The sequence below is a fragment of the Microcebus murinus genome, chromosome 6, assembly GCF_040939455.1.
Source record: "Microcebus murinus isolate Inina chromosome 6, M.murinus_Inina_mat1.0, whole genome shotgun sequence".
Lineage (NCBI taxonomy): Eukaryota > Metazoa > Chordata > Mammalia > Primates > Cheirogaleidae > Microcebus > Microcebus murinus.
The window spans coordinates 45,336,864-45,354,505 of NC_134109.1; the positions used below are offsets into that span (position 1 = coordinate 45,336,864).

Below are 17,642 nucleotides of genomic sequence, written 5' to 3' on the forward strand. Positions count from 1 at the left end.
CCAGCCAATAATTGTGGAGGAGGGAATGTGGGAGGGAAACAGCTGCTTGAAGGACCCCACAGATTGAGGACGTAAGGAGAATGAAAGATATGTCCGTGTGATATTGTGACATAGTGAGAAATATAGTCTTATACTGCATAATGAACTTTTGGCCAACAATAGACCGCATATATGACAGTGTTCCCATAAGACGATAGTGCTATATATTTACTTAGTTTCTATGTTTATGTCTAGATACACAGATGCTTACCATTGTGTTTCAGTTGCCTACACTCTTCAGTATAGTAATGTGCTGTACAGATTGGTAGCCTAGGAACAATAGGCTATACCATATAGCCTAGGTGTGTAGTAGGCTATGCCATCTGGGATTGTGTGAGTACACTCTATGATGTTTGCACAATGACGATCGCCTAATGACACATATCTCAGAATGTATCCCTGTTGTTAATTGACAAATGACTGTATTAACTTGCACCGCTGGGTTTTTTGGGGTTTTTTTATTGTTGTTGGTTTTTTTTTTTTTTTTTTTTTTTTTTTTTTGAGACAAAATCTCACTCTGCTGCTCAGGCTAGAGTGCCATGGTGTCAGCCTAGCTTACGGCAACCTCAGACCGATGGCTCAAGTGATGCTCCTGCCTCAGCCTCTCAAGTAGGTGGGGTTACAGGTGCACACCACTACACCCAGCTAATTTTTTCTATTTTTAGTAGAGGCAGGGTCTCTTGCTCAGGCTGGTCTCAAACTCCTGGCTCAAGCGATCCTCCTGCCTCAGCCTCCCAGAGTGCTAGGATTATAGGCGTGAGCCATGGTGCCTGGCCGGGCTGTTCTTATATTGCTCAATTTTTTGCTAGCTTGCACCCAAGATGGCATCCTTACCAGTTCTTACCCTTCCCAATCTTGGGCTCCCTGTTCTTATTACCACCAGTTCCCTTTTCACCCGGGCTGCAGCTGCTGTTTATTTCTGGTCTGTGTACCATTCCTCAGTTCTTCCCTCTTAGAGGCTTGAACTTTGGACAATTTTGTGTGCCCTAAGGGACCTATGTGAACTATTTCTTTGCAAGGAATTCTTTTGAGAAAGGAAAACCAATGTTTATATTAAAAGGTTGCTATTACTGACAACCACATTTATCGAACAACTTCTTGTCCAAAACACTACATGTAATATATTTAATCTTTTTTTTTTTTTTTTTTTTTTTTTTGAGACAGAGTCTCGCTTTGTTGCCTAGGCTAGAGTGAGTGCCGTGGCGTTAGCCTAGCTCACAGCAACCTCAAACTCCTGGGCTCAAGCAATCCTTCTGCCTCAGCCTCCCAAGTAGCTGGGACTACAGGCATGCGCCACCATGCCTGGCTCATTTTTCTATATATATTAGTTGGCCAATTAATTTCTTTCTATTTATAGTAGAGACGGGGTCTCGCTCTTGCTCAGGCTGGTTTCGAACTCCTGACCTCGAGCAATCCGCCCGCCTCGGCCTCCCAGAGAGCTAGGATTACAGGCGTGAGCCACCGCGCCCGGCCTTAATCTTTACAATTAAATATATTTATTATAATTGAACAATTCTGAAAAATAGGTAGCATGAGAAGAGAAACTTGGAGTGGCTGAATCACTTGCCTAGGAGCAAACACCAAATAAATGGCAGCACTGAGCTTTGAGCCCAGGTCCATTCTGCTCCAGAGCTGAAGCTTTGATCATCCTGCTGTACTCTCACCCTCTTCCTTCCCTCTTGTGCTCTCAGTGAGTACACACAGACCCTTAATTTTAGCAAACGTGTCTGTCAGTGGTCATACATGCTACAACCTAGCTTTTACTGAATTTTTGTAGCCTTGTTTACCTTAAAGAAGAAAGAAAAAAGTAGTTAACTTAAATTCTTTGAGAAATCTTTATATTGTACTATGCACATGGATTGGCGATCAGAATAGTTTCATATCCAAATTAGAACCTGAATATAGTGCTAAATGTTGTTGTAAGTCTTAGAGAGTTAGAATTTGGGAAGCTGAGGTAGTTTTGTTGCCTAAAAAACACGGGAAACATTAGTGAGTCTCATACTTAGTCCAGTTGTTACATAGAATTATGATAAAGTATCCCAGTTCTTAAATACCTTGTGTTACATGCCTGTGTCAGGTGGCATGCTCTTGATTGCTTTGCCATTCCTAGCTGCAACTAAGTAAATATCTAATCTCTAATTACCTGTGAGAAAGGAGTCAATAGGGCTATTCCAGACTGATCCTAGGTCTGGAGAAAACTTTTTTCAAGGTAAGAATAAATTTTACAGTATAGTTACAGACCTAACAAAGAAATTTAACTAATGTCTGGATTTATTGTGTAGATAGAAAATTATCTCATTAGCAACTTCTCTAAAAAATCTTAAAGGCAGCTAGACAAAGGAAAAATCTGTGTTCTAATATAATACAGAAAATGATCGATACTTCACTTGCTTGGCACTGTTGGGAAAATCACTTATGCAGGTTGTCATTTTTCCTAACTGGAACCTAACCATTTTAAGTATCAAAACATTTTTTAAGAAACTATTCTTTAAGTATAAAAGTAATGCATGCTTAAATATTACAGAATTATGTATTTTTTATTTTGCTTTTTTCCCCCAAAAAAGTGGGACTATGTTATATATATTATATACATTGTGTTTTCTCAATTATACATACTACTGGACTTCATATATATTTTCAGTTACAAAAGTCACTAATATACTCTAATTCTCATAAACTCAGTTTATACATAAAATGTACTAAACTGAAGGTGAAAATTTCTCTTAAACTTACTCCCTGGCTACTCCTCAAGAGGGTAGCCATTTCTTTTTCTTTTTTTTTTTTTTCAGCATATTATGGGGGTACATACAGATTTTAAGGTTTCAATAAATGCCCATTCCCTCCCTGCCCCCCACAAGTCTGAGTCTCCAGTATGACCATCTCCCAGATGGTGCACATCTCACTCATTATGTATGTATATACCGGGCCCCTCCCACCTGCCCAATACCCTATTACTGTAGTACCTAAGTGTCCACTTAGGTGCTGTTCAGTTAATACCAGTTTGCTGGTGAGTATATGTGGTGCTTGTTTTTCCATTCTTGGGAAACTTCACTTAATAGTATGGGTTCCAGCTCTAACCAGGAAAATATAAGATGTGCTGTATCACCGTTGTTTCTTAGAGCTGAATAGTACTCCATGGCATACATATACCACATTTTATTCATCCATTCTTGGATTGATGGGCACTTGGGCTGTTTCCACAGCCATGCAATTATGAATTGTGCTGCTATAAACATTCCAGTGCAGATGTCTTTTTTGTAGAGTGTCATTGGATCTTTTGGGTAGATGCCCAGCAAAGGGATTGCTGGATCAAATGGTAGATTCACTTGTATCACTTTAAGGTATCTCCATATTGCTTTCCACAGAGGTTGAACTAGTTTGCAGTCCTACCAGCAGTGTAGGAGTGTTCCCCTCTCTCCGCATCCACGCCAGCACCTATTGTTTGGAGACTTTTTGATAAAGGCCATTCTCACTGGAGTTAAGTGATACCTCATTGTGGTTTTGATTTGCATTTCCCTGATGATTAGAGATGTTGAGCATTTTTTCATATGTTTGTTGGCCATTCTTCTGTCTTCTTTAGAAAAGTTTCTGTTCAAGTCCTTTGCCTACTTTTTAATAGGGTTATTTGATTTTTTCTTGCTGATTTTCATGAGTTCTAAGTATATTCTAGTTATCAACCCCTTATCGGATGTGTAGGATGCGAAAATTTTCTCCCATTCTGTAGGTTGTCTGTTTACTTTCATGATTATTTCTTTGGCTGTGCAGAAGCTTTTTAGTTTGATCATGTCCCATTTATTTATTTTTGTTGCTGCTGTGATTGCCTTTGGGGACTTCTTCATAAACTCTTTGCCTAGGCCAATGTCTAGGAGAGTGTTTCCAACATTTTCCTCTAGAATTCTAATAGTTTCATACCTTAGGTTTAAGTCCGTTATCCAGCATGAGTTGATTTGGTAGCCATTTCTTGATTACTGTGTATAACTGTGTTGGAACAGTTTGGAGTCCAACTTGACAAATCCCTTTCTATGTGTTTATATACATGTGTGAGGATATACTTGCATGTCTAGTTGTTTTAAATAACAAATTTAAATATATTGTGTATTCTGCAATTTGATTTTTTTCACTGAACCATATGTTTTAATAATCTTTCTGTGTCAGAGCAGAGAGGTCTCCCTAGATTTTATAAGTGACTTCTGAGTTTTCCATATAGAAAATCTATATTTAACTGTTCATCTGCCTAAGTGGTATCCAATTTTTTGATCAAATATACTCCAGAGGCCAGATCTAGAGACATGCACCTGTAGTCCCAGCTACTCCAGAGGCTGAGGCAGGGGGATCACTCGAGTCCAGGAGTTCAAGGCTGCAGTGTGCTGTGATCGTGTTTGTGAATAACTCTTACATGCCAGCCTGGGCAACATAGTGAGGCCCCATCTCTAGAAAACACTAGTATGGTTGAATAATATTTTATATATTTATTAGCCATTCTTATTCTGTTGATTTTCAAATAATAGAGTTTGTTTTCTTTTATTTATATTTTTGGTTTTAGTGATACTAATCTTTTAATATGTTAGACAGTTTTCTCTATATACTAGCATTTTGTGGCCTTTTTTTTTTTAACCATATTAAGTTTTCCTTTTCTTTGTAGTCAAATACCTGTTATTCATTTACTTTTATAGTTCTAGGTTTTTACTCTTGCTTAAGAAAATTTTCTCCACAAATATTACAAAAATAACAAAAATTCTTTTAACAAAGTATGGTGTAAGATAGGTATTAGGATGGAAAACTTTAAAATGTATTAAATGCTTTAGTATATTTTGAAAAAATATATAAGAACTTGTGATAACTGAGTTATGAGGCAGATTTTACTGTGTTAAAATATGGCAATACTCAGGAACTATTCATTTACATGAAATTTTTAATAACTGTAGTAGGTGCCTTAGACTGTAGTGCTTTTTGAACTCTTCATTTCTCCTCAAAGTTTTTAAGTTATCTTTCCATGTTATTCAGCTGACTAAATCTGCTACTCCATCTTACTCTTTATTGGTTTTCTGCTTCAGATATGTTTTAAGCCAAGCAATCAGGAAAACAAGCCAGTTGGGATTGCCTCTGAGCTGAGACTGAGGAATTTATTTTTATTTATTTATTTATTTATTTTGAGACAGAGTCTCGCTTTGTTGCCCAGGCTAGAGTGAGTGCCATGGCATCAGCCTAGCTCACAGCAACCCTAAACTCCTGGGCTCAAGCAATCCTGCTGCCTCAGCCTCCCAAGTAGCTGTGACTACAGGCATGCGCCACCATGCCCGGCCAATTTTTTCTATATATATTAGTTGGCCAATTAATTTCTTTCTATATTTAGTAGAGATGGGTCTCGCTCTTGCTCAGGCTGGTCTCGAACTCCTGACCTCGAGCAATCTGCCCGTCTCGGCCTCCCAGAGTGTTAGGATTACAGGCGTGAGCCACCACGCCCAGCCTATTTTTTATTTTTATTTTTATTTATTTTCTTTTCTTTTATTTTTTTGAGACAGAGTCTCATTCTGTTGTCTGGGCTAGAGTGCCGTGGCATCAGCCTAGCTCACAGCAACCTCAAACTCCTGGGCTCAAGCAATCCTGTTGCCTCAGCCTCCCAAGTAGCTGGGACTACAGGCATGTGCCACTATGCCCAGCTAATTTTTTCTATATATTTTTAGTTGGCCAATTAATTTATTTCTATTTATAGTAGAGACAGAGTCTTGCTCTTGCTCAGGCTGATCTCAAACTCCTGACCTCGAGCGATCCGTCCACCTTGGCCTCCCAGAGTGCTAGGATTACAGGCGTGAGCCAGCGTGCCCAGCCGTCTGAGGATTTTAAAATGCCCATACCCTCTGACCCAGCAGTACTGCTAGAATTGGGAAATAAGTACAAAAATGTTTATTGAAATATTATTTGCAATAGTGACATTAGTAACAAAATTCCAGACAAATCACTTGGGAATGGCTTAGGTAAGTTGTAATACATGGAGGCGGTATACACAGCTCCAGCCAGACTGGCTGATTTATAGCTTGGCTCTGCAACTTACAGGTTCTTTTTTTTTTTTTTTTTTTTTTTTTTGAGACAGAGTCTCACTTTGTTGCCTAGGCTAGAGTGAGTGCCATGGCGTCAGCCTAGCTCACAGCAACCTCAAACTCCTGGCTCAAGCAATCCTCCTGCCTCAGCCTCCCGAGTAGCTGGGACTACAGGCATGCGCCACCATGCCCGCCTAATTTTTTCTATGTATATTAGTTGGCCAATTAATTTCTTTCTGTTTATAGTAGAGACGGGGTCTCGCTCTTGCTCAGGCTGGTTTCGAACTCCTGACCTCGAGCAATCCGCCCGCCTCAGCCTCCCAGAGAGCTAGGATTACAGGCGTGAGCCACCGCGCCCGGCCAACTTACAGGTTCTTGACCTTGGACAAGTTATTTGACCTTGTTTTGCCAGGTTTTGCCTTGTTTTGCCAGAGTCCCCCAGTAAAATGAGAATAATAGAGTTGTTGGGAACACTAAATGAGTTACTGCCATGTCATGTCCATAGAACAAATAGGAACAGTGAAGTGACAAAGTATGAAGTGAAGGATATATAAACTTCTGTTGAAAGGGAAGAGATTTGGGTAGGTGACTGATTCTATTAAAATGTGTGATTTAGGGGGAACATATTTCTGTATTAGAAACTTCATAAAGAATATTGTCAGTTCTGACTTCACTCAATTTTAAATAGTAATTTTTATAGATTCATACTAGGAACAAACTTTCAGTATTCTAAAATTCTCAAATAAAAGATTTGTTTAATAGATCTTTGAAATAAACAGTAAGATTTTTTCCTAGAAGTTGATTTTTCATATCTTATTTATATGTATACTCTCTCAGGATTATTCTTTGCCCAGCTGAGCTGGAGTATTGTTTTCAGCCCTTTTAAATAAGTGTGGGGTACCCAGTTAACCCTTTCACAAAAGTGTCACACAATTTTGAGTTTGAAAAATACCCATCTAGTTTAAGGTTTCAGCTTTTAAACAACGCCCCAAGACTATCCCAATGTTCTTCTTTAAACACTGAAAAAAGGAGAGTTCACAGCTTTGTTAGTTTTTTGGTACTAACATTGGAAGAACACATATCAGGGACATCAAATCAGATATCCTGTGGCTAACAAGAGATCATATATTTTCAGTAAAAAAAAATTTTTTTTATTTTGCCTTCTCTTCCTAGACTAGGTCATGACAACTATAAAAATCTCTAGCATTACAACTTTTTCACAGGTAATTGTTTCTATCATTGAATGGGAGTAAAAAGTTTAAGAGGGGAAAGGAGGAGGGATTCCTAAGCATATTCCTAAACTGGGGGATAGAAAAGCCATTTTCTTGCCATCATCCATTAACAATGTTATACTCATTACACATTTTCTTTTTAAAAGTTATGACTACAGAACAGAATGCAGCTTACCTGAGTTAAGACTTAGTGGGGGCGAGGGGCAGGCTGCTTTTACTTAATGTCATTCTGAACCTTTTAAAATGTCTTAAATTGAATCTCCTTAATTTTTGTACTTTATTTTATTTATTATTTTGGGGTTTTTTGTAATTTTTTTGTTTGTTTTTTTTTATTTTTGAGATAGCATCTCACCCTGTCACTGGAGCTGGAGTGCAGTGGCATCATCATAGCCCACTGCAACCTCAAATTCCCGGGCTCAAGCAGTCCTCCTGCCTCACCCTCCTGAGTAGCTGGCACTGCAGGCACGTGCCACTACACTTGGCTTATTTTTTTATTTTTTTTTGTAGGGATGGGATCTCGCTCAGGCTGGTCTCGAGCCCCTGGCTTCAAGCAATCCTCTTACCTTGGCCTCCCAAAATGCTAGGATTACAGGGGTGAGCCACTGTGCCTGGCCTAATTTTTATAGTTAAATGAAGGAGAATGTATCATTAGATGATTCATTTAACATTTTTATTTATGTAGCTTTTACTATATGTCTAGCCCTATGATACTGAGGAATTGGAAGATAAGACAATATCCCTGTTTTCAGGGGTTTAATTATAAAATGTATCTTTGTTAGCCTCTTTCTAGGGCAAACTTCTATTTAGCCTTTTATATTAATACTTTATTTGTAAATCTGTTGAAACCAGTTTAGCTATTCACTGAGAAAACATTAACATAAAATTATTCCCTTAATTTATGTGAACATATTCAATTACATTGAGTTATCTTAAAACAGAGTATGGATTTCAAAGGGTGGTAAACATTCTAGACATGTTTGTCACTATATGCTTGACTAAAGGGCAGCTTCGTGCTTTTGAATTGGATAAGAAATTTGTTTTTCTTAGGTTGTAGTTTCCAAGGTTCTTTACTCTGAAATCCACTTGAAATATGTACTTCAGTTTATGATTCTCAATTAGGAAAAAATCTGTTTTTTCTTTTTCCCATTTCCTTTTCATTCTTTTGTTTCTGTCCTCTTATTTATTATTGCCTTTCCTTTACCTTCTGAATGCCTTTCTTTCCTTTTCTATAGGCACTGATGTTCTTTACATTGGCCCTCTGAAAGGTGAGCCTTGCCACAATTTACACACAAGTATTTGTCTGCTTCAGCTGTATCCTTATTTTCTAATTCTCTTGAACTCATTTTTCCCCAGAATTTCTGCCAATTTAATTATACTCTTAAAGCTTTGTTATTATGTGTTTTAATGTTATGCAAATAGACTTAATTTCACATGTTTTCAAAACAGGTAAAATAATATACTAAGTTTTCTTTTCAGGATGAAACTTGTGTTTCACAATGTGCTTTGTATCGTAGAATGTGTTATTACTGAAAACTAAGATTCTGTACTTTATACTCACTACCTATTTTTCATGTTACTTATTAGGAAGTATATATTCAAGCCCAGGACTTTATAGTAAAACAATGACCCCCACTTATGATGCTCATGATGGAAGCCCCTTGTCACCAACTTCTGCCTGGTTTGGTGATAGTGCTTTGTCAGAAGGCAACCCTGGTATACTTGCTGTCAGTCAACCAATCACATCACCAGAAATTTTGGCAAAAATGTTCAAGCCTCAAGCTCTCCTTGATAAAGCCAAAATCAACCAAGGGTAGGTTTTAAGATAGAGAAGCAACTGAATTTCTTTGTCTAACTATAGGTAGACTTATTTTATTAATTCTATCTTGCTTTGTTCCACTGTTCTTATTAATTTGTCCAGATGGCTTGATTCTTCAAGATCTCTCATGGAACAAGATGTGAAGGAAAATGAGGCATTGCTGCTCCGATTCAAGTATTACAGCTTTTTTGATTTGAATCCAAAGGTACCGAGGGTTTAAAGGGATCTCTCTCTCTCTCTTTTTTTTTTTTCTTTTTTGTTTGTTTTCTGTTCATTTGGATGTTAGTTTTTTGGAAGTTAGTGGGGTAAGGAATTATTTGTATATGGCAAGTCTTGAATAATATTAAAAACCCAGGCCAGGTGTAGTGCCTCATGCCTGTAATCCCAGCACTTTGGGGAACTGAGGTGGGAGAGGCTCACTTGAGGCCAGCAGTTTGAGACCAGCCTGGGCAACATAGTTGAAACCCTGTCTCTACAAAAAAAAATTTTAAAAACATTAGCTGCGCTTGGTGGCACATGCCTATAATCCTAGCAACTCAGGTGGGTGATGTGTGAGAATGGCTTGAGCCCAAAAGTTCAAGGCTATAGTGAGGTATGGTCACACCACTGCATTCCAGCCTGGGCAACAGAGCAAGATCCTATCTCTAAGAAAAAAAAAAATTAAAACACAAAGCTTTAGGCAAAGGCATTTGAATTTTAAATAAGCCTGTTGTTTTAGTAGGTTGAAAGCATAACTAAACCTTTTTCCTTTTTGTCAAGATAATTACATTTTTGGTTGATTTGTATTTTAAAGGTACTAGTTTGATACTGGAAAATTGGTAAAGGTTTTTTTTTTAATTTAACATCTCTTCAACTATATTTTTTTTTTTTTTTTTGAGACAGAGTCTCGCTTTGTTGTCCAGGCTAGAGTGAGTGCCGTGGCGTCAGCCTAGCTCACAGCAACCTCAAACTCCTGGGCTCGAGTGATCCTTCTGCCTCAGCCTCCCAAGTAGCTGGGACTACAGGCATGCGCCACCATGCCCGGCTAATTTTTTATATATATATATCAGTTGGCCAATTGATTTCTTTCTATTTATAGTAGAGACGGGGTCTCGCTCTTGCTCAGGCTGGTTTTGAACTCCTGACCTTGAGCAATCCGCCCGCCTCGGCCTCCCAGGAGCTAGGATTACAGGCGTGAGCCACAGCGCCCGGCCTCTCTTCAACTATATTTTAAGTAAAAGAAAAGTTTTAGAAGGATTACCTTCTCAGTTACTGTTAGATAACTAATTATGTGTCAAAAGATCTTGCTTCAAAAAAATTTTTTTTAATCTACCTTTTTACCTGTATAACAGACAAACATCTGTTTTTACTCTGATTGGTATCGTCTGTGCTATTGTGGTACTTTGCTTTTCTGGTAAGATTTAACTTTGCTATAAAGGTCTGGATGTTTTCCCCCCAGAAAACACTTGGCACAGAGGTTTGGATCTTTGTCTTCTCTGTAATCCTGGGAAAACCTCTCTTGGCTATACTGTCATACTTTTCATGTCTAGATTTTACTGTATATATTTATCATCTTATATGCTTAAATAATTCTTTATACAATAGTAAAATGTATATAATAGAATCATAAAAATAATTTTAATTCATTTTCAGGCCACATCATATCTTTTAGTAAAACTATAGCTATTTTGGGAATATTACATTTGTGAGGGGAGGGTGGAGATGTATTTTGTTAACATTCTGTGGTACAGATTGACCATCCCCAATCTGAAAATACAAAATGCTCCAAAATCAGAAACTTTTTTGAGTGCCAACATGATGCTCTAAGGAAATGCTCATTTTGGATTTTTGGATTAGGGATGCTCAACGGGTATATTGCACATGTTCCAAAATCTATAAATATTCTAAATCCAAAACAAAAAGTCCAAAGCGTTACAGATAAGGGATACTTAACCTGTAGTATTATTAAGGCATTACTATTGATTTTTATTAATATGATTAAAAGGATAATTCAGTAACATGTAAGTAAGCCTATTTTCCACAAGTATATGTGTATCCTCTATTTTGGACACTTAAAATAACTACTTTTTCTAAGGACGTGCCACTTTATCTGAGTATGCATCTCCACAGAGAATAAGATATTCCCTAAAATAATTAGTTTTCTGATTATACTTCAGTAGGGCAAGTTGCAATAACAATACTGAAAAGTAATCAGTAGTTCTACCTTTAATGTCATCAAATGAGATTTTCTTAAAGGTTATAATATCTAGTGATTATTTCCCTGGAAAATAACATACAGAATCTGTTTTTAGTACTGAAAAATCAGTTATCTTCTGTCATATTTTAATGTCATTTTCAGTGGAAAATTAGATGAGGGTGTATGTGTGTGTGTGTGTATATGTGTGTGTGTGTATATATATATATATATATATATATATATATATATATATAATCCTCTGGGTATCTTTCTTATAATTTAGTATTTGATAATAAATAAAAATCCTGAGGGAAAAAGTGAATATTTAGAGTTTCAAATTTTTCACTGTTAAAGGTGATATATTACAAAAGAACTATTTCTTTTGCTGCAGTATGATGCAATCAGAATCAATCAGCTTTATGAGCAGGCCAAATGGGCTATTCTCCTGGAAGAAATTGAATGCACAGAAGAAGAAATGATGATGTTTGCAGCCTTGCAGGTATTGAAAGATTTGGTAAATAGGACTTGTTGGGGGGAATGGTAGGGAGTTATTCTTAAACAGTTTAGTGGCATACTAATTCTAGTAGCATTTGATAGACAGTATTTATTTTTTGCCATATAGAAAGTGAATAAACACTTAGGAAGGCAAAACAAATACATGAATATAGTTTAATTGTTTATCTTATCTAAGAGTTTAGTGTATACTTAATAGTTACTTTTGTGTGTTTTGTAGGAAAAATCCTCTCACCCCCAAATGTATATTAGCTTAAAGCTACTCAGTTTTCCCTAGGAAGAAAAATATGTATTAAAAATCAGATCTGATGCAGAGCTCACGTGTATAATTTTATACACGTGAAGCTGGGGATGATAAGACACACTATATAGGCTATGGCAGAAATGATACTCTTTTTGGTGATAAAATTTTAAGAAACTACTGAAACTGCACATAAATATGCTTTTAGAATGATAATCCTTAAGAAGTAGGTAGCTAACATTTTCCTTAGATTAAACTACTGTTTTGCCATATGTGGTACTTGTACATCACTTGCTTCTGAATTATAGCAGGGCTTATTTTAAAAATTATCTACTTCATTATTGATACACCGTCTAGTAAAATAGCTTTAGGTTGGCATTCACAAATTGACATTCCTACAGATACTGAAGTCTGATGACCACCAGATTAATTTATCTTTCCTAAATTTCAGGTACCTGAGTAAGGCTTTAGCGAGTGTTCTTAGATTATGATGAGATTCTCATTTCACCTAAAGTCTTGATAAAGTTGATCTTCAAATAACAGAAGTACAGGAAACAAAGCTGACATTTAGTTTTGAAGAGCTTTCACTGTAAAAATGATTTCATTTTTTTCTTAGAACACAAACAAAAATGTTCTTGGTCTTCCAAGTGCTTTTTTGTATGTGCCCAGAAAAGTTTTCAGTTACAACTCAAAAGGTTGCTGTTAGGGAACAAGAACAGCTTAGTTTATGTGATCAAAGAAGGGAATTGAAAATAAGGATAGATGAGGAAAATCCTAGGTGACAGATGGATTGATCAGTTATTTTCTAGATACTTGCTTAAGCAGCTAGTAAAGAATCCTGTATTATGTTTTTGGGTGATTCATACTATTTGAAGGAGCTCTTGAATTAAATTCTGGAGCAGTTTTTGGGAGTACCCTCATTTGGTTATGGCATTATACCTACATCCTTTTTTCGCTTTGAATACAAACTCAAAATTTGCTAGTGGAAATTTTGCCAGTGATACAATAATAATACTTTCACCACAGATTTTATTGTATAGTATTGCTTTTTTATTATAGAAATGCATGTTTATTGTTTTTGTTTTTTTAAAGCCAACAAATGCATATAGTGCCTGGCACATAGCAGATGCTCAGAAAATATTTGTTGAATGACAGGAAACAGTTGTGTTCTCACAGAAGTGGCATTATTCTGCAGCCCACCCCCTCCTAATGTGTAGTGGATATTCCATATCAGTACAATAGAAACACCACAGAGATCATGGATTTTAAATCATGGAAACTGTCAGTCTCAGAGCATACACAGTCCTCTTGGACCATTTTAAACTCTAGATTTAATGAGAGGATTTTGGAGTACAAATCCTCTTGAGTTGTTGGAAGCTTTCTCACATTCTGCCCCTCAGGCTGTAGGGAGCCATGCAGCACCAGAATAAGGACATTTTAGAAGTATGGTGAGAAAATGCCTAGTAGGTTTTCGTTCAGAGATACAGCCTATACTCTGAAGTATCTTCTTCTTGGGGTGTCTGGATCCTTGTGTAAAATAAATTTACAATAGTAAAAAGAAACAAAGTAATACAGAGTGAGACTCTGTGGATAAAAAATAAAGTAGGTAAATTGGTGACATTGTTTTTAAAAGCATTTAGCTCCAAGTATGTATTATAAAAACTTAACAGATATCCCATGCACCTTGCACCTTTGAAAGCAAACCTGGATTTTATGACAATTCCCATCCACAGCCAGGATTTTCCCAGTATGTCTCATGAAGACTTTTTGCATCATAATCACTTAAGACACTTAGTAAAAATGCAGAGTGCAGGTTGGACCCCAGATTTGCTGAATCAGGATCTCTGGGTGTGAACGTAGGAATCTGTATTTTCAACTGACTCTCCAGGTGATTCTTAATATACTCTGACATTTGGGCCACTGCCTGAGGGCCCCAGCCTACCTCATTATTCATAATTTATGAACATGGAAGTTTCTGCCTCTGTATGGATCTCATTTCATCACAACTGAAGGTATAGCCAGAGACTCTTAAATTCACTTAAAACACAGAGGAACACTGATATTAATAATTGGCCTCAGGTTAGTTTGTTAAGTGTTCCCAGGAATAGATTGTATTAAGTAAATGAATACTTCAAAAATTTGGAGTGCTACTATTGCTTTGAAAGGTAACTAATTAAGTTAGATTTAAAAGTTTTGCTGACCTTTGCATAAAACCTCTTTAAGGCTTAACATCAAAATCTAATGGATTATTAATATTTCGTCTAAGTCATTTACCCAAGTGTATTTAAAATCAATAACTAGTTATTCTGTACCCAAAGATTTTCCAATCTACATATATAAGTAGTTACCACTGCTCACTGTGCATGCTTAATTGAGCATGCATGTGCTACCCCTCCCCCAATATATATACACACGTATACATGGGTGCTTGTGTGTGTACTCACATATAAACATAATCTTGCATATAGCTGAGAATATAGAGCATCAAATTGAGGATGGGGCAAGTAGAGCTTTTGCTTTCGACATAACGGTGATCATTTTCCTTCTAGGTAATAGTAATGTAAGGCATTCACTGTTAATCCATTTCTACAAAAGACTTCATGCCTATTCTGTACATTCATTGAATATTCAATGATACCAGGCCCTGTTCTAGATGTAGGGAAGACTACACTGAAAAAAACAGTCAAATATTGCTGCTCATGTGGAGCTTAATTGAGGACCAGTTAACTCTCTAAGTCTTAAGACTCCCAAACTATGAATTCATTTGTACATAACAAAAACCCTAGTTCTTTGGGATAAATATTTATTAGCAGGTTTAGAATATTGATTTCAGGTGCCGTGCCTTTTATTTTGCTATCATTCTATTAATAGTTTCTGACACTTTTAGCTTTTCAGATTAGGTGAAGAAAAGCTATTCAATACAGATTCAGATAGTAATTTCATTTTAGAGTTTTACAGTTTTAACAGTCATTTTAATAAAATATTTCTGGTTCTAGTATCATATCAATAAGCTGTCAATCATGACATCAGAGAATCATTTGAACAACAGTGACAAAGAAGTTGATGAAGTTGATGCTGCCCTTTCAGACCTGGAGATTACTTTGGAAGGGGGTAAAACATCAACAATTTTGGTAGGGTGAATCTTTTTACCTTCTAATTTAGTTTGAATTGATGCATTCCTTTGTATGGATTTAGGTTATCACAAAGTACCTAAGGGCTGGAGAGAAATATTTAATGCTTTAGAGAAGCCAGATGTTAATTTTTTCATGAACTTCCAGGGAAGTTTTTTTTTTTAAAGTAATATTGTACTAATCTCTCGTACTTTCAGCATATTAAGATAGATCTTTGATACACTATACATTCTTCTACAAGTGGTAGGAAAGCATTTCTGAGAGGAAACCATCTCAAGTTATAGTAAAGTTCATTTTTAGTGACCTGCACATATGAAATATCACAAGAAGAGAAAAATATATCTCAGGAAAAGTTTTAAATGCATAGTTTGGTTTTAAAGTGAGAAATTAGGCCGGGCGTGGTAGCTCACGCCTATAATCCTAGCACTCTGGGAGGCCGAGGCTGAAGGATTGCTTGAGACCAGGAGTTCAGCACTAGCCTAAGCAAAAGTGAAACCCTACAAAAAATACTAGTAGACCAATTAGCTGAAGATGGTGGTATACACCTGTAGTTCCAGCTACTCAAGAGTCTGAAGCAGGAGGATTGCTTAAGCCCAGGAGTTTGAGGTTGCAGTAAGCTATGATGATGGCACTGCACTCCAGTCTGGGCAACAGAGTGAGACTTTTTCTCAGAAAATAAATAAATAAATAATTTATTTATCACTTATTTACTTATCTCAGGGTTCTGTGATTTACAAATTTTCCGTATGTAGCTACAAACATTTTTAACTGTATTAGAAGTAGTAACATAATATATTCTTATGGATTGTATAAGTTGCCATTTTCATCAAATTTTTGTAAACTTTTTACTCTGTGTGGAAATGCCTTCATACCAAGAAGAATATGTATGTATGGTCCATAAGACCACGTAACATGATTATGTTTTTAAAATCTTTGTAATCTATATTTTATGTAATTCTGTTTATTAGATAGGTTGGTTCTTGATATCATATACCTAACATTAGAAAGAATTTTTTAAAAAAATAAGAAAATAATTGAACTCTCTCCCTAGGGTGACATTACTTCCATTCCTGAACTTGCTGACTATATTAAAGTTTTCAAGTAAGTACAAAAGGGGGAAGGATTCCAAATATTAATGAGTAAGGTTGATTTTACAGTCATGTTCACATTATTAAAATTTACTGTCAGTTTGACTAACAAATGCATCTGTAAGAGGATTTACCAATTAAATAAACACTAAATTATGAGAGAAAATAACCAAATTATTAAATCACAGTGCTCAAAATAAACATTTTTCTTTGGAAAAGATTGTGAAACCTAGATTGCATCATATAGATGCTGAAACTTAGTAACACGTTGGCACAGCTCCACTGGCCTCAGTTGAAAGCAGTACGTAATGAACTGTTATTACCAGTGGTTATTTCCTTGTTCGGAGCCCAAGATTCTGTTGAATTCTGTTCATTTGTTCATGGAACATTTTATGTAAAGTTCCAGTATATCTTACCTAAATTTTAAAACAGTCCAGCTACATTCCACCAAATCAGAAGAGCTGGGCATTAAGGCAGAGAGGGGAAAAAGGAAAGGAGGTGATACAGAATATACTTTACTCTAGAAGGTATAAAACTATTATAGAATAAATATAGCTGGACATAGAGTTCAAAATACACAGCATTTCTGAGATAAGGCAAGATTTCAGGTGCTACTGCCCTGCCCTTCTTATTTCTCCCATGCACACCGTTTTCATGTTTTGCACCTTTCCTTATGCACTCTCCCTCATTATTGCTCTGTCCTCTTTCTGCATTTGGCATTGGAGTGGCAAGTTAATGTCACCATTGGAATATATCCCTGGGGGAGAGGAGCACTTCCCTCACTTCCAGTCATGCCATTTCAACTTGCTTCTTCATACAGCTCCAAAGGCAGCCCTACAGACACCCATGAACCTACAGATAATCCTGGGACCTAGGAATCTTCCAACTACTGACGTTTACTTCACCTTTCTTTTCCTATCCTTTCATGTGACCTGCTAATGATAGATGAGGTAGCTACAACCAAGGAGTACTGGAATGTATGCCCTACTGTTCTCCTCCTCTCCCCACTCACTGTGTGATTTTCCTGAGTAGATTGATAGGGGAGGGGCACAGTCAGCAACACTCTCTATAGTCACTGGCCAGAGGGAACTGATTTCAGCATGTGTAAAACTTGGCCTCAGACTTCTAACATTATGTAACTTTGCTAGTAAAATATAGCATTGATAAAATTACAACATCAAAGTGGTTCTTTTACTTCTATTTGTTATATAGGCCAAAAAAGCTGACTCTGAAAGGTTACAAGCAATATTGGTGCACCTTCAAAGACACATCTATTTCATGCTATAAGAGCAAAGAAGAATCCAGTGGCACACCAGCTCATCAGATGAACCTCAGAGGTAAGGGGAGCCTTGCGTGACTGGTGTTGAT

The 17,642-nt window shown here is 36.7% G+C and overlaps 1 protein-coding gene across 6 annotated transcripts in view; it reads left to right on the forward strand.

Annotated features, from left to right (window-relative positions):
- The window catches only part of FERMT2 (FERM domain containing kindlin 2), a 78,832-nt gene that overhangs the window by 44,669 nt on the left and 16,521 nt on the right, over positions 1-17,642 (forward strand). For 3 of the 6 annotated variants that reach the window (XM_012757998.3, XM_012757999.3, XM_012758001.3), the window contains exons 5-11: positions 8,542-8,574; positions 8,894-9,119; positions 9,228-9,330; positions 11,693-11,800; positions 15,052-15,186; positions 16,238-16,287; positions 17,487-17,611. In XM_012757998.3, the coding sequence (XP_012613452.1) occupies positions 8,542-8,574; positions 8,894-9,119; positions 9,228-9,330; positions 11,693-11,800; positions 15,052-15,186; positions 16,238-16,287; positions 17,487-17,611 (780 nt within the window). The remainder of the gene's footprint in view (positions 1-8,541; positions 8,575-8,893; positions 9,120-9,227; positions 9,331-11,692; positions 11,801-15,051; positions 15,187-16,237; positions 16,288-17,486; positions 17,612-17,642) is intronic. The other 3 variants (XM_012758003.3, XM_012758000.3, XM_012758002.3) reach the window with 1 other exon arrangement.